The sequence below is a fragment of the Enoplosus armatus genome, chromosome 1 (genome assembly GCF_043641665.1).
Source record: "Enoplosus armatus isolate fEnoArm2 chromosome 1, fEnoArm2.hap1, whole genome shotgun sequence".
Lineage (NCBI taxonomy): Eukaryota > Metazoa > Chordata > Actinopteri > Centrarchiformes > Enoplosidae > Enoplosus > Enoplosus armatus.
This window is the reverse complement of record NC_092180.1, coordinates 14,346,609-14,370,307: the sequence shown is the minus strand read 5'-3', so window position 1 is coordinate 14,370,307 and position 23,699 is coordinate 14,346,609. Positions and strand designations below refer to the sequence as shown.

The following is a 23,699-nucleotide window of genomic DNA, read 5'->3' as shown; positions in this document are numbered from 1 at the left end:
CACAAGTAGTAAATATGCTCAACAGCTGTCTGATGACGACAGACTGGCACCACATTTTTTTTACTTTCTTGCTTATGTCTCTCTCTAGTAATTATCTCACAGCCTTGTCTCTACTTGGAATGTTATCTTGTCAATGTGGGTGTAAGCTAGCTGTTTCAAAATGCATGTGTTGACTCTTAACGAGGACTGGTACTGAGTGCCCTCTTGATAATTCAGTAATGTAAGTTGGAGTCAAAAGCAGATAAAATACAGCTGTGTTGTCGACCTAACTTAAATTCACATTCTAATCTTTAAACCATTTAAATTAATTGAAATAATGTAATGAAACATTTCCAAGTGTATCAGTCTAATAATAGAATGTGGAAAAAAAATATCAGCTGCCCAAAGCCATCTGTGAGAGACTCTTTGCCATGAGATGACATCAGACTCTTATGTGTCTTGCCTCCTCAGACTGGGCATGACGGTGCGGGCCAAGCAGAGGGTGTAGCCACATCTGGCAGAGAGTGCTGAAGTAAGCAGGAGCCTTAGCTCACACCAAACCATCTACTGCAGCGGGGAAGATGGGAGAGACCGAGGAGGAGAGGGATAATGTGGGGAAGCTGTTTCAGAACTTTGTCCAAGCCTCGACCTGTAAGGGGGCCCTTCAGGCCTTCAACGTCCTCTGCAGACAGCTGGACCTTGACCCTGCAGACCACAGCACCTTCTACAGCAGTCTGAAGACGAAGGTCACCACCTGGAAGGCCAAAGCACTGTGGAGTAAGCTAGACAAGAGGATGTCCCATAAGGAGTACAAGAAAGGCCAGGCCTGTGTGGGCACCAAGGTAAGTTTATTTACATGTTTATGCCACAAAAAGGTTTGCAAATCATAAGCCAAAGCCGATAGAGATAAAGAATTTAAGGACAGTGAGCAAGATGTATGTAAACTGAAGCACCGTAGAAGTGCTTGTACTTCCTTTTTTGCCCATTAACTACAAATTATGTTTATTTTTTCATCATTGCCAGCTATTTTCCAAAGTATACCATACTTTTTTAGATTGATTTCCTACTTTCCAAGTGCCCTTGTCTTCTGTCTATTATGAAAGTCAGACATTTTCAGTATGGTTTGAGATAGGTAATTCATTTCAATGCACATGTCGTCCATTGTTGTCAAAGTTATGTTATTGTTTGATAATATACTTTCTTAAAAAGGTCTACTTGTCGGTGTATTGCAGGATCTTCCACCATCCTAGTCAACTGCCTCACAGTGACCTTATTTGCTTTATTAGTTACTTCTTAGTAAGACCATAAAACTTTACAGCAGCCAATTCAAATGGTTTTCCAAATGCTTCAAAACAGATGAACAATATTATATTGTTCATATTATTATTGTGTACTGAAATGTACAAATATGTGGCGTGCTTTGGAAAATAGCAAAGTGTATGTAAATTGTAGTTGGTGAGCTGAAACATATATGGCTCGCTGAAGGTCACATTTGTATTTTCTCCATGTTGCTCATACATCATTAGAGCTGATGTTTTATGATTAAGGAAGTGTGTTTGTGACTTAACCTCATGTGGTTCCTACTTTTTTTTTTTTAAACAATCTGCGCTTTGTTCCTCCTCAGGACTGTTAAAGTACACTGCAGAGTACCATAGCAAAGGCAATGTCATGGTTATCATTGTAACCTCTACCTGCCCGGACACAGACCATCAACCATAGTAACACTCACTCTTTCAGTGCAACAGCTCCCAACCTACAGGACAGGAAATTAAACAGATATATGTTGCTTTCGCTCTGAGACAGGTGCTGCGTGACAAAGCCGTACAGAAATACAAACATCATGTAAGAAATGCATCGCTGAACCATCAGTGCACTCACCATATGTATATGTATCTAGCCATAAACAGTAAAAATACTATAAAATCACAGCCAAGAAACATACACACTGTACATTAAACACAACAAGCAACAGATGTGCACATCATCATATGCAACCTGACACAAATTACACAAAAACAGCCAGTTGCATTCAGAGAGCAAATAACAGACAAAGAGGAAATTCCATAAACACATGTAAGAAGAGAGCTACTGAAGAGCTATTCTTGAGTCGAATTATGAAGAGACGGCTGCCATGGGGACAAAGAGATCATGTTAGAGTGTGTGGTGGAGGTGCACTTGGCAGTAAAGGTGATGAGGGAAAGTAGGAAAACCTGGAGGAGTGTGATTACCTTTCAGGCATCAGCTGCCCCCAGCATGAAAGAGTGTTTTTATTGTGCAGAGAAACAAGACAGCATCACTCAGCAACTATGATTATTTGGCCCCAGTTATACTGAGGGTGTGTTCTGCTCTTTATGGGTTCTTCCTAAAAGGTTGGAGCCAGGCCCAGGTTGTTATTAAAGAGTGTTTTTAAATACTTCAGCGTGAGCTAGTTTTACAGGTTCTGTCTAATTTAAGCCAACACCAAAATAGCTAAGAAGAAAGAAGGCCAGCGTTTGAAGAAAGTGTGACTCTCCGAAACTTCATGGCCAAAAGTTTTAGGTAATTCTCAGGGTTGTGTTGTAAAATAAAAAGTGGTACTGTGTACCAAAGTAGTAAAGCAGAAGTACAAACAGTAGATTGTGTTCATTATTGAAACACTAACTTATTGTGAATTTATGAGACTGCCCTTTTCTACTAAAAGCCTGAGATTTAATGAGTTACTTATTAATTGCCACATATGTACAGCACAAGTGTGGTATGAAGCCTGTTTTAATCACTCACAGGAGAGACAATCTGCTTTTACTTGACTACTAATTTCTCCTCTCCCTGGGAGCATCACAAGGTGGCGACTTGTGTTTTTATGGCGACTCAGCTCTTTAAACAGTGACAGATGTGAAATCACTCAGCACCTCGTCTTCATATTCCCGCTGCAGCAGCAATCTTTAAAGGATGTGATGTCACCCGTGTTTTATGGCCTGACACAGCTGGCGGCAGTGACACTGACATGTAACCACAGTGCCTTTCTTCCTCATAGAGTTTTACTGGGCACAAACAAATTGATTTTTTTTTAATAATCCATGATATGATGTTGTGAATCATTCTTGGCACACTTCATCAGAGCTTCGTGACACTTTTAACCCTGAGACTGTAACACACACATACCTTTAGACTTAATTTCAAGGGAAGACAACTTCACCTCCATCAGATCTATGTGAAGCCCCAGATTCAGTGTGCTGTACACAGATGACAACCTTAAGTAAGATATTGTCACGCTCTGGTTAGACCAGACTGTTTGACAGTTGTGTTTAAGTTTACATAGATATTGTTTGTGTGCTGTAAAGCTGAAATGATTAGTCAATTTATCAATTAGTCGATTGGCAGAAAATGTGTCCTCAACGATTTAAAAATTTCAATAATAATTGATTAATCATTTAAATAATGTTTCAAGCAAAAGTGCTTCTCAAATGTGAGTATTTGCTGCTTTTGTTTGTCAAATATGATAGTAAACTAAACAATTTGGGTAATAGTTTTTGACTGTTGAACAAAACAAGCATGATGATGTCACCTTGCGCTCCGGCAAATTGATATTTTTCACTATATTCTGACAATTCACGAACCAGACAATTGAGTAAATAATCATTAGTTGCAGCTCTAGCTTCCTAACATTTAAATCAAGATGCTGTGATAGTAAAGAGCTCCTTGTTTTGGCCACACTGTACCGAGATGAAAAAGTTATACTCTGACTGATAGGGTTCATTTATGAGGCGGGGGGACAAATGTGACCAGGGCGAGCGAGGTGGAGCTGGGATAAGAGCGAGGTCACAGGTGGAAAGCTGAAAGGAAGCGTGTGTGTCCTGACTCAACAGATGAGGAGCAAGCCGTCAGGAAAAGCCTCATATCTGGAATAATATATCAGCGAGTGGACACGGGCTAAAACAAACAGCCTGTAATGGCTGATAGACAGACGAAAACTGTTCCATGAGTTTAGATAGAAAAAGAGCACATTGTGAACGTACATCTGAACAAAGTGAGTCAGTACTCTGCACATAAATTATGACATTTTCAACATCCTTCCATCTCTGGCTGCTTAAATACACTCGCTCACCCTTTGTTTAGAAAGAAAAAGAAAAACATGGCCACCAGGCAGGCTTGTCCAGGCAGCATCTCCACCACCTGTATGTGCTTCACACCTGAGATTACCTCATCCTGATAACCTCAGGCAACACATGATGACACATGGTGTTCCTCATCACCCACATCCCCTGTGAAGCCACGCCAGAGTTCAACCACACACTCAGACAGGGAGAATATGGAATGACTAAAGCCTCAATCATCTTGTTTTTTGGTGCAGGAGCAGAGCGCCATTTAGGGTATGATGTGGGATTTTAGTCAGTTTTTCACCCAGTCACCCAGAGACAGTGTCTCACAGAACTGATATGGATGGGTGGCACCTCCTCGCACTATCCTCACTTTGTGTTACCCTGGTGGTGGACACACAAGTGGCAAGTCTGCATACTGGTGGGATTTAGAGGTCGGGCGGAGTGGTGGCTCTTTGTGCCACGAAATTCAAGTCTATCCTGGGAAGGTGAAAGAAAAGACATTTTCAGCACTCATTTTTGTGAGGCTATCGAGACAGGAGACTATCCACCTTGTTGAGCACAGCAGGGGCAATCCTCAGAAGTGGTCTCGTTCTGGATTAAAGAATAAAGACACACACAGATTTCCTCTCTACACAATTCTCTATAGTGCCTCTTAACATGTTTAGAAGGAAAGACGATACAGTTTCCCAGCACACATGCGCCAGTTCTTTCATCTATCATTCAAGAGGATGATGTCATGTTTGAGCAACACATTCTCAGACAGACGCTGTAACCTCAACGAACTGACTTCATGCAGCTTTGGTTGAGGCCGATGCATGAATAACACCTTAGATATGCAACGGTTGTAATAATGGTTTATGTTGATGGAAGACGCTTGCAAACATTCCCCAATGCCAATGATGCCATCCTGATTAATGCACTGCTTTCCTCATGTTTCATGTGTTTTACTAACAATCCTTACACACACAAGGTGGCCTGGGGAAGTCATCTTAAGACTGGAACAATCCTCAAAGTCTGTGTCTATCCTGCTGAAGTGTCCTCGAGTGGGACACTTCACCTCTAAATGCTCCAGTGGTGCAGTAAAGTGCTGCTCCCTCTTGTGATCTGTGTAGACGTTGTAACGCTCTCTGGTATGTTAATAAACAAGTAGGATGTAAACCATTTTTCATCTCAGCCTCTCCTGCAGGAAATGTCTCAGCCTTCTGCGATAATAAAGGCAATTTGTCAATCTTTCTTATTTAGTGCCTCATCATCGGAGGGGGCCCCTGTGGCCTGCGGACAGCCATTGAGCTGGCTTTGATGGGTGCCAAAGTTGTGGTGATCGAGAAGAGGGACTCCTTCTCCAGGAACAATGTGCTGCACCTTTGGCCCTACACCATTCACGACCTGCGGGGCCTCGGAGCCAAAAAGTTTTACGGGAAATTCTGCGCCGGGGCCATAGACCACATCAGTGAGTGTCTGACTTTTCAGAAACAAAACATCGTTCATACCTACCTACCATAGGTAACACTGTATTTTCTCTTTGGGATCTCTTATCTATCCATCTTGTCTTTAAATGTTACAATTTCCCTTTAAATATCTTAACATTTTGAACACTGAACAACAAGATGGTCTGTATCTCCTTTCTTCAACCCTTTAATGAACCTGTATGCAATATTCAAACTTTTGATGTATGATTGTATATATGTGCACCATTGCGTACTCATTTTGTTTGTACTTGTGTATATTTCTGTACAATTGTTATGTCCTGTGGAGTTCAGGCCTTGCTCTCAACACTGTCAAGACAACATAACACAAAACACAACGTTTGGCAGCGTTTTACATCTGTTTGCAAACACTAATGTGTGTGTCTGCTTCTAATAGGCATTCAGCAGCTGCAGCTGATCCTACTGAAGATCGCCCTGATTGTTGCAGTGGAGTTTCACATCAATGTGGAGTTTGTCAAGCTGCTGGAACCTCCAGAAGACCAGGAAAATGAAGGTATCCGTCCACACGTTTGCTTCAGTTACATGTCCAAATAGATTAACAGTGCTTTTATATTCACCCACTGACAGTTGTTTTATGATCTGCGAGCTTTGGGGAAGATGAGGAGATTTAAGCAGCTGGAAACAATACAGCTGGGACATGAAGTAGGATGAGGTTGAGAAGTTTAATAATGTGTGAAGCTAGATATAGACATCATGCTGCATTTGTCAGTTTGTTAGACAGATACTGTGTAGCTTCCAGGAGGATCTGTATCTTCTCATCCTGCAATATTTAATTTCCTTGACAGCCACCAATAAACAGGAGACAAACATTGGCACTGATCTAGTTTTTCATCATAAATAGATGAGGTTAGCGGAGGTCAAGGATACTGCCTGACTTCCCTGTTATTGCTCAAATGTATGCCTGCTGTATACAGAACCTACTTATCACATAATACCAGTGAATGAACTGAATTGTTTCCTTTGTGTGTCAGCACAACACACAGCTGCCTTAAGATGTTTTGTTTTGTAACACCGCTCTGTAGATGACTGCTTGACCCTCTTCATCCCACATTGGACTATAAACTCACGCTGTTGTCAGGTGTTGTCTCTTCAACTGTAATATCAATACACTGATAACAACAAGAGCCTTGCCTAAATTTAGACACAGACTTTATCCCTCCTGCTCTACTGTGACGGACTTAGCTGTGGCCTTGACATCATGGAATGCATTTTCCACATGGTGATGTTACAAAACAAACTGCCAAGCTGTTACTGTGCTGGTCTCACACTCCTGCAAGTGTTTTGTTTGTTAGGCCAGATCCAGTGGCCTTTGCAGATATGGAGCATCTCTACAGTGCATGGACATACTAAGATCCATCATTATTTCCTTTGCTTTCTCTTCATGAAGCATTCCTTCCTGCTATTTTTCTCTATACATCTATACTGACACATTCAGACGTGTTCAAGCATAGCAGTGGTCCAGGAAGGAGAGATGTTTTGCCTGAGGCACTGTTCAAGTGTCCTTGAGCAAAAACACCACTCTTTATCAGCTGACATTCTCCGTGCTAAGTGCTGATTGTTGTGTGGACGGGTACAGCACAAAAGGGAATATATCCTAGGATATATATTGTGTGTTTTTTAATCCCTCTCACTCTTTCTCTGTCTTTGTTTCCGTCTCTCAGGGCTTGGGTGGAGGGCTGCAATCCGACCTGCAGATCACCCCGTGGCTAACTTTGAGTTTGATGTCGTGGTGGGGGCTGACGGACGCAGGAATACTCTGGAAGGTGAGAAGACAGCAAACAAAAGGGGTGAACAGTATAGATGCCTCAAGGATGTACTTCACTTTGCCCACAAAGTACGATATAAAGTTACCTGTGTCTAATCAAGGAAGGAACAATCCGTGACCCAAATGTAGATTTTCCCACCAACAACACAAATTGTCAAGAAAATACTGCATGTAGCAGCTTGTATTTTTCAGCTGTTTCTGTTACAGATAAGCAACATGTTTACTAGATACTTTCAGTCTCCAAAGTTGTTTTACTTTGAAATTCATGTGTTGACATTATTGTGAAAATCTCTGAAGCATCATGTGGAACAAAAAGTCATGTTTTAGTGTTGACTTATCATTAAAGATAATGATAGTCCAAGTCCACAGGATTGTTTCTGGACTCTCACTTTGAATAACTTGTTTTGCATTATTTCTGTTGTGAAACTCGTCTTTTGTAAACGTATACTAGTACGAAGCCATTGATCTCTCCCAGTGGGAAAGGATATACATGGGACCCTGAAACACTGTACATAAATAGAGCAGAGCTGGGGCTCAGTGCAGCAGCTGATGTATGCATGCTGGACTCTCTCCATCTCTCTGTCCACTGTTTCGGTCTCTCGCTTAAAAATGCTGTCATCTAACAACCAATTCACATCAGATGCTTATTCCTAAAAAGGGCATTTTTGGACAGGATAAGATGTTTAGCTCATTCTTCAATTATGAAGCCTGGGGGAAATGATTTTCCCCTGCAGTCAGCCTGCTTTTGAGCTACTTTTGTGGCCTAGCTACGGTAACACAGAGTTAAATACAAAAGGTCCTCCATTATTTTTAATAGTGACAGTATGGAGGAGTTGAGTTCAGATACTTTACTTCTGCCCCCAGAAAGTGCTGTCACTGTCTCATACATCACTTTGTAGTAAGCAACCAATCCATTTTCTTTTCAGTGAGTTCTTGTTGGTTTGAAAAGGTTATTTGAAGATCTACCAGTAAAATGTTGAACCTTAATTTCAGTCTTAATTTTCAGTCTATTTGATGAACATATGAATAAAATAACATTTAAAACACTTGTTTAACTCTTAAACCATGATGTAAATTGTTAATAAAATGACTTTTTTATTGATTAAAGTTTTACAAGTCGCCCTTTACTGCTACACTCTCAGCTGAAGGTTAATTAGGCAAGAGGCTTTTGGTAGTAGCATTTAATTCCTGGTGCTTCTATAATTCATGGCTTTTGTTCCCTTGCTATATAAAGGCTCACCTTGGTAAGCTGCCTCTCATCTGAAAATAACTGCCTTGTAATTATGGTTTGAAGCTAACAGACAAGCTGGTTAGGAGCTGATAGGACTGTTTGCTTGGGAAGATCAACATCTCTTCTTTTTTTCCCCTCACTGTCTTTTTTCTCTCTCAGGTTTCAAAAGGAAGGAGTTCAGGGGGAAGCTGGCGATCGCCATTACAGCCAACTTCATCAACAGGAACACCACTGCCGAGGCCAAAGTAGAAGAGATCAGCGGCGTGGCCTTCATCTTCAACCAGAAGTTCTTTCTCGACCTCAAAGAGGAGACAGGTGAGAAGAGAGAAGCACAGTCAGACTGCCTCACTATGAATGTACAGGGATATCCTACAGAGTGCGCTTAACACAGAGGAAATACCTTTAACTTTGGCTTTTGCTCTGGTTGTAATCAGTGACCACTGATGACACAATGTCCAGAACAAACACATTTGGATGCGACAATATGTTTGTAGAATTAAACATTGATGAGTTTGAGTCACTTTAAATGTCCTCTACAAATATTTGACGCCTTGTTGGTGCTTTTTCTTAAATTGTATCCACTCTCAAACTATATCATTTATTGCAGGCGTGGATCTGGAGAACATTGTGTACTACAGGGACAACACGCATTACTTTGTCATGACTGCCAAGAAACAGAGCCTGCTGGACAAGGGAGTCGTCATTAATGTAAGTTGAACATGCTTGGGTCAGTTGTCCTGAGGTGTGAAAATGTCCAGCTTTCAGCATAGTTTTTTCATTTTATCATAATAACAAGGAATCAATATCATGAACTACTGTACAATATAATGCAATCAAATGCAGCAGACCTTCAACAAATACTAACTCTTTAGAGCTTTTCTTTATTTTTGCTAGGACTTTGTCAGAGAGGTGTTGAATTGATTTTGACAATAATACTGCATTGTGTACTAGCCTGATAATCAGCCTGAATGGCCATTTTGTTTCATTTCATTATTCAATTTAAATATCCAAAATTGTTGGAGATGTGGGCAGCACTTCATCAGGCTAGTTGTACACATTTCAGCATATCATGTCCACTTATCATTTTTTAATTAATCTTTTTTGCAATTAATCTTAAAAATGCTAAGCTCTACTCTGTGAGAACTTCTCCTCACTGTCATGTCTCAACAGGATTACATAGAAACCCAGATGCTGCTGAGCAGTGAAAATGTCAACCAGGAAGCTCTTCTGTGCTACGCCCGAGAGGCTGCTGACTTTGGCACCAACTACCAACTTCCCACGCTGGATTTTGCCATGAACCATTGCGGGCAGCCAGATGTAGCAATGTTTGACTTCACAAGCATGCACGCCTCGGAGAATGCTGCTCTGGTCAGGGAGAGATTTGGACACCAGCTGCTGGTAGCGCTGGTTGGCGACAGTCTGCTAGAGGTAAGGAAGGGCAAGACGTGTGAAGCAAAGTCAAGTGAGCTCAGTTCAGGTGAGTGTACGGAGGCGGCAGGGTGTTGAGGAGCCTAACTGCCTGGGAAAAGAAGATGTCACACGATCTGGCAGTCATGGCTTGGATGCTCAGGTTGCTCTGGTCCGATGCTGTAGGGTGAAGAGTCTGTGAGAGGGGAGACAGGGGTCCTTTGCAATGCTGGCAACTATTGTTGATGCTCCTGCTCCACGTCTTCTCTGTATACAGACTCATCCTTGGTGATGATGTTGCCAACAGTCATTGAGGCAGTTGGATTTTTCAGCGCTGGGATGATTGTCGTCCTGAAGCACACAGGGACAATCATCTTTGTAATGTAATGCTTGTCTCACTCTATGTATATTATGTAATGTCTGTCTCTGTTAGATCCCCTGTAATGTTTTCAATCTCAAAATCATGACAGCACATGCTGCTATACTGCTAATTGGTTTTCATTCTAATCACAATACTTGCAATGGTGAATTTGTTACCTTAAAGTAATGAAGTGTTGATGTTGTTTTGTCTCCTCGTGTACACTGACACACAATTACATTCATACATTTGTTATGTGTTACCGTGCAGCCCTTCTGGCCCATGGGGACGGGTTGCGCCAGAGGCTTCCTGGCTGCGTTTGACACGGCCTGGATGGTGAAGAGCTGGGCTGAGGGTCGCACGGTCCTGGAAGTACTGGCAGAGAGGTACACACACACACATTTATTATGTTTGAGAAATACACAAGTGTGTGTTTACATATTTACGTCATTCAATACTATTAAGTTTTGTGTCTTAAGACTCTCACAGTCTGAATAAACACTGCCACGCTAAAGTGATATAAATAACACCATGTATTTTTCACTTTTTTTGTGTTTATATAGGGAGAGTATTTACAGGCTACTTCCACAGATGACACCTGAAAACATTGCCAAAAACTTTGAACAGTACACCATAGACCCTGGGACTCGATACCCCAACCTCAACTCCTCTTGTGTCAGGCCACACCAGGTGAGAGGGAGTACTCACTTTGACCATATCAGATTCTTACCATCTGTCATTAGGTATTTGCTCCATTTTTAACAAATATACATAACTTCCTGTTTCAGGTGCGTCACTTGTACATTAGCGGAGAGCTGAATCCCTGCTCTCTGGAGCGTGCTGCTACCATACGTCGGCCTGTCAATCTCAGCAGACGAGGTACATTAAACAGGAATTGGCAGATTCCCGTGTGTTGTTTTTATGAGTGAATCTGTAGTCTTTAGATTATTTAGGGTAGTAATCTGACTGATTGATAAGATTCTCTCTTCATTTTTAAAGGATGCTCACATGAACACTTTGGCGTGTAGCTTTTCTTTTCCTTTTCTAACTAAGAGAAGAATTCATCTTCGTTTCAGGAGTAAGATCACGATCTGAGGATTGTTTATACATGTGGGTTCAGTGGGAGGAGGAAGCTTTGACAGAAGAGCCGCCGGGTTGTGGAAAGAGCAGTCAAACACACATATCTCACTCTCCTAGTTCAGCCTTACTTTATGTTCTCGTTTAAAATGACTCTTTGTTTACACTCAAGAAAACATTCACTTCAATCATTTTGAAACAGTGTGCATGCGTCCTGATAAAATGTACGTTAGGCCAAAAAGTAAACATTTGTGCTCCTTTGTAACATTATTTAGCGATAGCGCTGCAGAGTTCAGAATCGGACATATATGTACTGGGATCAGTAAAGACGGAAGCTCTACATGCTGAACTGATCCGTATGTTCGACTGAAGTAACTCGAGTCATTCATTCACCAAAGGCAGCGAGAAAAGTACATGTCCAGACAAAGATGACAAAGATGCGTGCATACCTCATCACCCGCTCCCAGCATGTCTGTCATGACCTTGTTTTCTGGCACGCCATGTGTTGGTCTTTGCGTGTGACATCATATCCTCCTCAGCCTAAACTTCCTGGCAGTCTAACACAGCCTGCATCGCTGTGATAAGTTAGTTGAGAAACTGCATTGTTTAATTGAAAGATGTGACTCTCTGTGTTTGTTTTTCAGATTCAGAGATCAGACCAGCGAGGCTTCTTACCTGGTGCCAGAAACAGACAGACGGCTACAGGAATGTGATGATCACAGACTTGACGTCTTCTTGGAAAAGTGGCAACGCCCTCTGTGCCCTCATCCACAGGTTCAAACCACAGCTGATGTACGTAAAACACATCCGATTACATCAGTACCAGCCTGCAGCGCTGCATCTTTCCATCTAAAACCAGTGACATTAACATCATCTCTTTAGAGTATTAAATGCAGTCACATGAACAAACCTGTTTCTTTGGAAAATGAACTCTGCACACTCTTCACAGCAACTGGCTGTGAGGAAATCCATTTCTTATGGGTGTGTTAAATATGCTCGGCATGAGAGTAACTCTTTTATCTATGTGTGTTTTCTGCTGCACTCTCTACCTCCTCACAACTTGTAAAACACTTGACCCTTTTTAGAGTGCTGGTAGATGTGAAAAAGACTTCATACAAAGGTGTCCTATACTTAAAGCTAGCTGGTAGTAGAGGATGTAACAGAGGAGTTTTCAGAGTGCAGCTTGTGTACATTTCACACATTTTTATCAAGGGCAGTTTGTCAGTGAACTCAACTGAACTAACCAGTACCTGTATTAATGTGGATCCTCCATTCTCAATTTTAAGTAATGGCCCTTTCCGTCTGTTGATCTGGAGCCGTGGAGAAAAACAACTCATGTAGGACTTTGTGTACTTTGGTACCCACTTATAGGACAAAATCCTCCCTTATAAAAACAAACTGTACCTTAGTTTCCACTTTTTAGGGTTAGACTGCCTTGCACAGCATGGAATTTGTCAGTGCAACTGTAGATTAGTACATTTACAAATCTAATTATATCCTCTCACTCTTTAATTATTGCCTTCATACCTCGCCACATGCCACTACAATTTCATGTGGTCCTGTAAGTTTCCAGGAACCACTGGCATTTTTCCCCTTCCCTCCTCCATATGCATGCCTGTCAGCAGACTGCAGAGAGGGGAGCAGGTTCGTAGAAAAGAAAGAAAGAAAGGAAGAAAGAGTGAGCCTCAGTACTTACAGAATAACACCAACGTTTGTGTGTGCTGCTGCTAGGTTACTGCTCTCTTCTTTACATTATTTCTCATGGCGTCTGCACTCCGTCAGTGTAGGTGGAGACGTCAGAGCTGTGTTTTTTCTCCCATTAGAAGTCATTTGCCATAGTCATTGCAATACAAGAAACACGTGCTTCTACAGTAAGATAAGTTTCTGCGTGAAGTCATTCCATTGTGCTTACGTTAACTGTTTTTGTATCAGTGAGTGTATTATCTTACGCTCACTGTCACCTGACACCTGCATGTGGACATGAAATAAGTTACAAGTTCAGTTACAAACCGTACGGTTACTTTCCTGTCTCATTATTCAGGGCATCTTTAATAGTTATGATACTGGAAAACAATAAGAAGTCTAATAAAAAAATCTCATCACGTATGCAGTGCAGAGTGATCAAGAGAAATGTAAACCAGAAACAGACAGACTGGTCTGTGACAACTCAGGATAAATCACAAAGGAAACTGAAAGCCTACCATAAGCTGACACAGTAACTATATACTTTTCCCAGCTGCTTTGTAATGACATACGTAGCCTGAATCGCTTTACAGTGCATCCGGAAAGTATTCACAGCGCTTCACTTTTTCCACATTTTGTTATGTTGCAGCCTTATACCAAAATGGATTAAATTCATTTTTTTCCTCAAAATTCTACACACAACACCCCATAATGACAACGTGAAAAAAGTTTTTTTGAGATTTTTGCAAATTTATTAAAAATAAAAAACCTGAGAAATCACATGTACATAAGTATTCACAGCCTTTGCTCAATACTTTGTTGATGCACCTTTGGCAGCAATTACAGCCTCAAGTCTTTTTGAATATGATGCCACAAGCTTGGCACACCTATCTTTGGGCAGTTTCACCCATTCCTCTTTGCAGCACCTCTCAAGTTCCATCAGATTGGATGGGAAGCGTCGGTGCACAGCCATTTTCAGATCTCTCCAGAGATGTTCAATCGGATTCAAGTCTGGGCTCTGGCTGGGCCACTCAAGGACATTCACAGAGTTGTCCTGAAGCCACTCCTTTGATATCTTGGCTGTGTGCTTAGGGTCGTTGTCCTGCTGAAAGATAAACCGTCGCCCCAGTCTGAGGTCAAGAGCGCTCTGGAGCAGGTTTTCATCCAGGATGTCTCTGTACTTTGCTGCATTCATCTTTCCCTCTATCCTGACTAGTCTCCCAGTTCCTGCCGCTGAAAAACATCCCCACAGCATGATGCTGCCACCACCATGCTTCACTGTAGGGATGGTATTGGCCTGGTGATGAGCGGTGCCTGGTTTCCTCCAAACGTGACGCCTGGCATTCACACCAAAGAGTTCAATCTTTGTCTCATCAGACCAGAGAATTTTGTTTCTCATGGTCTGAGAGTCCTTCAGGTGCCTTTTGGCAAACTCCAGGCGGGCTGCTATGTGCCTTTTACTAAGGAGTGGCTTCCGTCTGGCCACTCTACCATACAGGCCTGATTGGTGGATTGCTGCAGAGATGGTTGTCCTTCTGGAAGGTTCTCCTCTCTCCACAGAGGAACTCTGGAGCTCTGACAGAGTGACCATCGGGTTCTTGGTCACCTCCCTGACTAAGGCCCTTCTCCCCCGATTACTCAGTTTAGATGGCCGGCCAGCTCTAGGAAGAGTCCTGGTGGTTCCGAACTTCTTCCACTTACGGATGATGGAGGCCACTGTGCTCATTGGGACCTTCAAAGCAGCAGAAATTTTTCTGTAACCTTCCCCAGATTTGTGCCTCGAGACAATCCTGTCTCGGAGGTCTACAGACAATTCCTTTGACTTCATGCTTGGTTTGTGCTCTGACATGCACTGTCAACTGTGGGACCTTGTATAGACAGGTGTGTGCCTTTCCAAATCATGTCCAATCAACTGAATTTACCACAGGTGGACTCCAATTAAGCTGCAGAAACATCTCAAGGATGATCAGTGGAAACAGGATGCACCTGAGCTCAATTTTGAGCTTCATGGCAAAGGCTGTGAATACTTATGTACATGTGATTTCTTAGTTTTTTATTTTTAATAAATTTGCAAAAATTTCAAAAAAACTTTTTTCACATTGTCATTATGGGGTGTTGTGTGTAGAATTTTGAGGAAAAAAATTAATTTAATCCATTTTGGAATAAGGGTGTAACATAACAAAATGTGGAAAAAGTGAAGCGCCGTGAATACTTTCCGGATGCACTGTACCTTCCTCTTACTCAGGCCATCATACTCTCTTTTTCCATTAGAGATTTTGACTCATTAAATGAAGAAGACCATGCTGCAAACCTCCAGCTGGCTTTTGACGTCAGTGAGCGAGAATTTGGGATCCGATCGTTCACATCTGTGAAGGAGCTGAGTGCCGATCAGGAGCTGGACAAGACCACGATGATCAGCTACCTGTCCAAGTTCTATGAGCTCTTCCGTGGTACACCTCTACCTGCCTCAGGTAGTTTACTCTACTGTGTTCTATTCTACTCTACTCTGCTCTACTGTACTCTACCCTGCTCTTCTGGATTCTACTCTACTAGATACAACTCAGCTCTACTGTATTGGACTCTATTGTACTCTACTCTGCTTGACTGTATTCTACTGTATCTACGGTACTTTACTGTACTCGACTTTGCTTGACTGCTTGACTCGGCTCGACTGTACTCCATTCGACTCGACTTGATTCGAATCTACTTGACTCTGTTTCGTTAGTTTTAGACACTGTTGCCTGTTGTTAATTTACTGTTTTTGTCCTCTACTTTGTTTCTGGTCTTCATCTTCTTTTATTTTTTTTGTTGTATGACTAAAATATGTACAAACAACGACAAAATTCCAGTGAAAGAGAGGGTATTAAGTTTCATTTGGCTTCCTGTTAAAAAATGTATGTGCTTTGCAGTCCTTTTAGTCAAGTAAAGAGGCATGAGAGGAATGTGTGTCTGTACCAGAGCTGAGATCCTTGACAACATGAAGACAGCTGCCTGTCTCCACTGAAGGGCTATTTAATTCTTACCCATTTCTTATTTAACCTCAGCCAACCATTTATCTTCCTCTGACATGCAGCTGAGGGATTCAGAAAGGCTTTTATTTGTGGAACATTTCTCTACACAAATACCGTAACTCTCTTTTTTTCCAGACCACTTGTATAACTTTCCTAATCTATATGGTCTGTTGGTATATTATCTGACATTTATAGCCGTGCACTGTGGAAACAATGAAAACTCTAATGCAGTCGTGTTATACGGCAGGTTCCAGAGGAGTGGATGAAAACAATGAAGATTATCCATCGAAGGAAGTCAGAAGTAATAATAATGTGCTCAATCTTGCACTGCCCCGGAAACGGGTACCAAAGGTAACTCCAGCATTGACATGTTTAAATCTGAAGTGCTAGATACGACAAGTTGACTGTCTCTGACTTCTATTATCTTTATTTCTAGTTCCAGTTTATTTTTATACACATACAGTATATGTGTGATTGTTAAATTAGTTTTAAAGGGCAATATATTCAATAACCATATGGGATTTTTAATTTTTATTTTTATTTTTTTTATTTCTTTGTGCTGTGCTTTCAGGATGAAAAGAAGTCAGACGATACAGATCCAATTTACAAAAGGAGGCGGAAATTCTGCAGTTATTTGGAGGAGGTTTGTTGCTAAGTTACCTGCTTGTAATTTCAAATGTATCCACTATAAAAAAAAAAAAAGGTTGATATAGTAGGATCTTGTCTGTTGTCTCTTGTTAGGCCACCAATCTGTCCAGTAATGGCCCCTCAGTGCGAGAGGGCCGAGAGCCCAGGGAAAACAAAGTGCGCTCAATGGCTACTCAGTTGCAGGCAAAGTTTGAAAGCACACCCAACTACTCTGTCCGGAAAACACAGGTAAAAATCTCAACAATGTGTTTATAGATTTAACTTTATTTAGGACGACATTTTCCATTGTTGTCATTTAAGGTGGTAATATAAGTGGTAATATAATATATAAGTATATATGTATGAATATACTGTATGTAAGTATCCCTCTATCTGTTTATCTACAGACAACTACTTTGTACATCTTTCAAGTCTGCATGTAGTTAAAAATGGCTATTTGACCCCTTTTCATGGATCATGAATATGTTTTAAATTCCCCCTGTTGTGAGCTGGAGCTCTGACAGTGATCTGTGGTTTTAATCTGACAAAACTTTCCTTTTCCTAATGCTACAAAGTCCTCTCGTGCCTGTTATTTCCAGCATTTAATCTTTTAAGCCTTTTCTATTTCTGTGCCTTATTTATTAACGGTCTTCCTAACTTTTCTGCAAAATCTCAGTCAGACTGTGAGAAGTCCTCCCCGCTGCAAACTCTTGACCTGACTGAGAGTCTGCACATTAAACTCAGGCCTCCGGTCCCACCTAAACCTCCACCTGAGATACAGGTAGTCTGGAACTGCCAGACAACAGTTCAGACACGCAAGCAGTAGCCAAAGGCATCAGGACTAGTGACAGTCTGTAAAGCTTCACATAAAGAAGGTTGTTTGAATACTAATTCTGTCCTGCTGTCTCAAGACATATGTATGGTACATGAAAACACTCAATCAGACACACACACAAATATTTAAATTACCATACTGGTGGTTTTATAGTCGTTAGCACTGACTGATCTTAATGTCAAGTGTGATTCCCTCGTGTTATTGTAATTATATGTGGATCTAGAAACCACGTCAGACTAGCACAAAATTAGATTGAAAGCTCAAAAGATAAAACACAAGTAAGAATACACAGTTACAGTTTTTACTTAATCCCAAAGAGGATTTTGTCTTATATTTTTTTAGTAAAGAGCATTCTTAAATTTCTGGTAATTAGAAACTAATACAGTTTATACTTATATAATGTTTGCCCATTAATCTTAACCAACCACACAAAACAGTTTTGCAGTTGCTGAAGTCAAAGCATTATATCCATGCGCTAAGCTTCTGGAAAATCATACCAACGAGGCAAACAAAGCAAACATAAGTGTCAAGAAAAGGAAAATGTAAGCGTTTCTTGCATTTAAATGTAGCTGTTGGCTGTTGACTCTCGAATCTCAGATGTCAGACTGGCGCTTCAGTTCTTGACTGCCCCTTCAGAAGAACGCTTTTAAAAAACAGTTTCTGCTCGCAACTGCATTACCATGTGATGATTAAATAACTCTGGCAAAACATAAAGCAGACAGAATATTCTAATGGATGCAAGTTGATTTTCATGCTGTGCTGGCATGAGTAGCGCCTCAAAAAACTTACGCTATGCTTTGAAAATGGTTGGCAGCACTGTTAGGTATTTGTGTAGTTAATGGGCTGAAACATATAAAACCACCTGTAAGGTTCTTTAAATGCTTCCAGCCTCTAAGTGAATGACAAATAAGAAATAAATTCATGCTTTCACTGTTTGGTTGCATGACGAGGAGGCAACAGCTCACTTGTGCACTCCTGTATATTATCCCTTTCAGTTTGAAGTCAGTATCAGAAAAGCAGCAGAACACTTAGTCCGCCTGCCTCCAAAGACTCTGCCCAAACCCCAGCTCCAGCCTCAGTCCCAGCATCCATTTTCTGTAGTGAAGCTCAGACATGTTGATCAAACGTTTGCTGAGACGAAACCCCAGCCTCAGCCTGAGAGTGCAGACCCCCCTGCTTCTTCTCCCTCCTGCCACTCAGCAATCCATTTCATGTCAAGAGTCCTCCAGCGCCTCAGGGAGGTGGATGAACACATCTCTGAGGTGATCACTATCTCCTCCTTCATATCTTTTACTTCTGTCTTCTGTTTTACTCTCTGTTAACCCTTGTGATTGCGGCATGTTCCGATCCCCAAAAGTGCCCCAGAGTGAATGTTGAGTATATATTATGCCCTGATTATACATTTAGGCTTGTGTAATGTGTAGTCAGATGGTGAAGTCAGCCCCTAAATTATCCAGCCTGAAGAAAATGGCAAGAGCAGGCCTACAGGCCTGGCACGAGCTGAGACACACACAAGGATTATTGGGCAGTCTGAGTCCGTGTGGAGCAGGTCAGCCAGGGCCAGACTGCAGGCACTGGCTTACGTCTGCAAATAAGCTCTTTCGATTATTCAGATTTGCCAAAAGCCTCCCTGCGTTGGCTCAGATCAAAACTGTTACTGTGTACAACTGTGTTGAGAAAAATGGCGATGTGTGATTTTAGTTTCTAATGCAGTTTCACCTGAATTTTCCTAAAATACAGGGGGCAGACAAAATATTTTAAACACTCACACACACACAAAATAACTTTCAACTAAAAACATATTGCAAAAACTGCTGTATTGTTTGGTTATTTTACTGTTATTGGTCAACCGCAGTTGTGTGTCTTTTATTGGTTAGTTTTAAATTGTGACCACTGTTTCTCACTGTCGTGATTTATGGGACTTCTTCTCCTTACTTATTTTATTTTTTCTTGCAACTCTCTAGGTGTTGATTGCCAGACCACTTTTGTAGCTGGCAAAACGCTGCTAACTGACATATACTGTATGATGTAGGCTAACAGTGTTTTTAATTATCATTAGTTAGATTAGAGAAGATTAATACAACTCTCATATCTGTGTGTTGAGTCCAGAGCTGGAGCCAGGAGATGGTTAGCTTAGCTTAGCATAAATACTTGAAGCAAGGGGAAACATACCGTGGATACCGTGGCTTTCTATAAAGTTTAAAAAAAGTACTAATTAACACAACCTGTCTCATTTTTTTAATCCATATGACAAACGACACTTTGAGGGAGAGTTACGTGTTGTAAGTATGTTTTGGCTAACAACAGCTGGGTGCAGTGATTTCCTAGAGTCTTGTCACTGTGAGGTTGCCACACAACCAGCACAGACGCTGCACAGAAGTGCTGGGTGGTTGGATAAACTGTTGACTTTAGAAGTGCCCCTGCCTCCACTCTTTATGCTAAGTTAGGCTAACCTCCTTCTGGCTTTAGCTTCATACTTAACGTACGGACTTGAGTTTTGTCTTGATCCTTTAACTCCCCTAACTCTCAAATAACAAAGTGAATAAGTTAACTACTCTTTTAAGTTGCTGTCTTCATTATTTTGTCTACCCCTGTATCATCAATGTGTAGATAAACCAAATTTGCGCTTAGTATTCTTTTAAAATAATCTTACATTTAAAATCATCCTTTTAGTTAATGTGCTTTGAAATTTGACTTTGACTCACTTAAGCCTTAAAGACTCGATACTTAACGTTGGTATTTTTTTGGGCTGATCCGACTACTTGCCTCTGATTTGTCTGCCAGGTCTGTGTGGCTTTCCCAGTTTTCTGTTCCAATACAGTATGACTAACCACATCAAGTGGGGTGTGAAATTAATGTAATAAGGCGGCCTTCGTTCCACACAGCAACGTTATTGTTCTCCTCCCGACAATACACACTTAGCTGTCAAATCCTGCTTCTTATTGGGGAAAATAGAACAGAAAGGTCTTTCATCATTTAGCTGTGTAGTGCGTATTAAATGGTTATTAGTCGACTAATTATGTCTACACACAGTTGGTGGGAAAATGTGTCTCGCCGTACCGAGGAGGTGAGACTGACGGCTTCTCTTTTGTTTCTGTGCTCCGTGTCATCCTGCAGAAAAAAGCTCAGACACAACAGGCTAGAGAGTTTCACACAAAGAGTATAAAGGAAAAAGCCGTTCACCTTAGTGGGTTGTTCTCAGGTGATAGCTCTGCTGAACTCAAGGTGACTATCTCAAGCTTGATCCGTGACCCCACCCTGGCCTTGTGTTTTGCACCACCTGCCCCTCACAAGTGTGTTTATTTGCATATGGAAACACGTCATGTTTGGGATCACAAGTGTTGCATGCAGCCAATTTTTGTACTGCATAGATTTTTCTGACACTAGATTTAAAGCAGTTATAATATATTGTACGATGTATAAAATAAGAATGTGACAATGTGAAAGGGGTCACTTGCAGTGATTAACCTACAAAAAATTATCACCTGAATTTTTATATTTCAGACTCACAAGAGGGTCAATAGCGATAAAGGCAAAAAGGCAAAGACCTAAAACAGAGCTAAAAGAGACAAGCATCTTAGCCCCAGATTTACATTGTTGTCATGTAGCTTCGTGATTATAACAGACAGATTTATTCAAAAGGCCTGCTGCTGTGCATGAGAGCTTTGCTTTTAACTGCTGTTTTTAATTACCAGCTGTCCTCACAGAGGAGAAGTGTGTGTTCTTGTGGTGGCACTTTGTGGGTTTCTCTTCTCCACCCATCCCAAACAGCCGGCTCAGCCAGATGTTATTGCAGGACTTACACTAGTATAATAATATAAAGCAACAACTCCCGGTACACATTATGATCCATGTTTGTTTTTTTTGTATCAAATTTGATTTCTGGAGAGCAATTGGGAAACTTTTTAGACATGCTAAACTTTCTCACTGTGTGTATATCCATATAACCATGTGATTATCTCCTTTCTATAATTATCTTACTTGCTTTCGTTAAAAACTACATTTTCCTCTTGAATGTTAGTGAGCAGTTGCAGTTGAGTCTGAGTGGTTGTCGGCGTTAAAGTAAAGACAGTGGTCACCCTTTATAGAACTGTCACTCAAAATATCCCCAAGATGATATCTGAACAATAAGACATCCAGGAAGTGACATTAACAAGAAAAGCCTTGATCTGGGTGGAAAACATAAATGAACATGGCTGCGTGTTCCTTATCGTGCACTCAGCCTCTCACATTGTCACTCTTACTGCATGTGATACCCACCTCTGTTTCAACCGAGCATGCCGACAAGAGTAACACACTAAACACAGAGTTTAAATGTCTCACAAAAAGTAATGTGACCCGACCAATTTCCATTCTTAAGTTTCATGTTGCAAAGTCATAACTATAACAGCCAATACATTTCTGATTGTAAAATTTTTTTTTGCTAATGTTATTACATAGGCTATTAATTAACATGTTTTATTAATATCCTCAAAGATGGTAAAAATATTGAGCGTGAAAGTTTATTCTTGACTTTGGAATAACGAACTAATAGCAAAAATGAAGAGATTTCTTTATGAAAGAATTCTTCTAGAAAAATAGTTTGCATATTGTATGATTTTAGGTGTTCAATTCAATTCAACTCAGTGTTTCAGCTTTTGTTAGGGCAGGGTGACATTAGTGCTCGTCTTCATCTGCTGTCATGATTTCACTCATCATCACTCTGCCTGTTCTCTGTTTCCCAGGGCGGCTCAGTACGAAGGGCGTTCCCCCCGTCGGGCGACAAGTGCCACTCATGCGAGAGGCGTGTTTATATGGTGGAGAGGGTCTGTGCCGAGGGGCTCTACTTCCACAGGGAGTGTTTTCGCTGTTCTACCTGCAGCTCTGCCCTGCGACAGGGAGCACATGCCTTCGACTCTGAAGATGGTGCGTATCGTCAAACGTCAGCCGTCGTCCATATTGGATCTACATATTACTAAAAAAAGTTCACTATTCAGTTGGCTGCTTTGTGCTGATGTTTACTGTAATCTTACAGGGAAGTTGTACTGCAAACTTCATTTTGATCAACGCAACAATGGGACAAACCTACGGAGGAGTTTCTCTCTGCGCTCAGTGAGTACTAAGCTTTTCTAACAATATCCATCCTATTCTAGCAATATTTACCATAAAATATCCAACTTCTCTGTCCGTCACATCCTCTGTCTTAGAGTCGTTATGGAGCTGGAGCTCAGGAGCAATGTGCCGATGATGGACCGAGCTCCGAGTCCAGCAGCACGGCAGACCTGCAGAGTCAAGCCTCAGCAGGTACCTTCAGCTCGCTCATAAGGAAACACCTGAGCTGGCCCCTGAGTGTGACTCGCGCTGTGTGTAACGCCCCCTGGTATCTGTCCCACCGTGTGCGTAGTACAGCTCGGGCCCTCGCCGGCCACCTGAGGGACAATGCCCAGGACTATGCGTTCCTGTATGAGCTACTGAGCATGAGCTTGCCCTTCCTGCTTGTTTTACAAGAGGTACTGCTGCAGATGTACACAGAGGCTGCACCCGATGGGCCCAGCTCCATACAGCCTGTACTGCTGTGGCTGCAGGAGCATATAGGGCACAGGCTCATGTAGATGCTCAGCAGCTGTTAATATTTGACCCTGAACATGACTCCAAACGCCATTAAATCTGTGGCCCAGGTGCGGATCAGCTGGAGTGTTCTTGTCATACTTTCATTTGTAGCTGTGCACAAGCACCTTTTCTAATGTTTACTTGCCTTTCATGGTGATGCTGTAGGTAGGTTTGCTCTCAGTGTGTTGGATGTACTTGTGCATCAGCCAAAGAAGAGACACTGTAGGTTGCTCTTGCAACTTCTTTTGCAATTTACTACAGCGGGTTGTCAAAAAATGAAAGCTGCACCAAATCATTTTGCATTGGTTCGATGTGGAAACTGTACAGTACTTGTAGGGTTAAAATACGTTAAACAAATAGATTTAAGGTTGTTAAAATGCAAACAAAATAAAACAGACCACAGTCAGCGTTAAAACCTTGAGACTGCTGAAATGTCCTCTCATCATTGCTGTAAAATTCAACCTTTTACAAACTGTCATGGAAAATGGATCCTGCAGTTAAAATAGCTTAATTCAGGTTCTGACTGACTAACTTGATGCACTTTATGTTTGAGAGCTGCTTGTCGACGGAG

At 41.5% G+C, this 23,699-nt stretch overlaps 1 protein-coding gene across 1 annotated transcript in view; it reads left to right on the top strand.

Moving 5' to 3' along the window:
- Positions 1-23,130, top strand: part of mical2a (microtubule associated monooxygenase, calponin and LIM domain containing 2a) — a 30,697-nt gene extending 7,567 nt beyond the window's left edge. The window contains exons 2-22 of the mRNA XM_070901910.1: positions 451-821; positions 5,301-5,508; positions 5,922-6,038; positions 7,207-7,308; positions 8,701-8,856; positions 9,149-9,249; positions 9,712-9,969; positions 10,577-10,692; positions 10,870-10,996; positions 11,095-11,185; positions 12,028-12,175; positions 15,338-15,537; positions 16,325-16,428; positions 16,649-16,720; positions 16,819-16,953; positions 17,381-17,485; positions 18,535-18,801; positions 20,657-20,764; positions 22,264-22,444; positions 22,554-22,630; positions 22,726-23,130. Coding sequence (XP_070758011.1) covers positions 561-821; positions 5,301-5,508; positions 5,922-6,038; positions 7,207-7,308; positions 8,701-8,856; positions 9,149-9,249; positions 9,712-9,969; positions 10,577-10,692; positions 10,870-10,996; positions 11,095-11,185; positions 12,028-12,175; positions 15,338-15,537; positions 16,325-16,428; positions 16,649-16,720; positions 16,819-16,953; positions 17,381-17,485; positions 18,535-18,801; positions 20,657-20,764; positions 22,264-22,444; positions 22,554-22,630; positions 22,726-23,130 — 3,339 coding nt within the window. The 5' untranslated portion in view covers positions 451-560. The remainder of the gene's footprint in view (positions 1-450; positions 822-5,300; positions 5,509-5,921; positions 6,039-7,206; positions 7,309-8,700; positions 8,857-9,148; positions 9,250-9,711; positions 9,970-10,576; positions 10,693-10,869; positions 10,997-11,094; positions 11,186-12,027; positions 12,176-15,337; positions 15,538-16,324; positions 16,429-16,648; positions 16,721-16,818; positions 16,954-17,380; positions 17,486-18,534; positions 18,802-20,656; positions 20,765-22,263; positions 22,445-22,553; positions 22,631-22,725) is intronic.
- Positions 23,131-23,699: the final 569 nt, after the last annotated feature.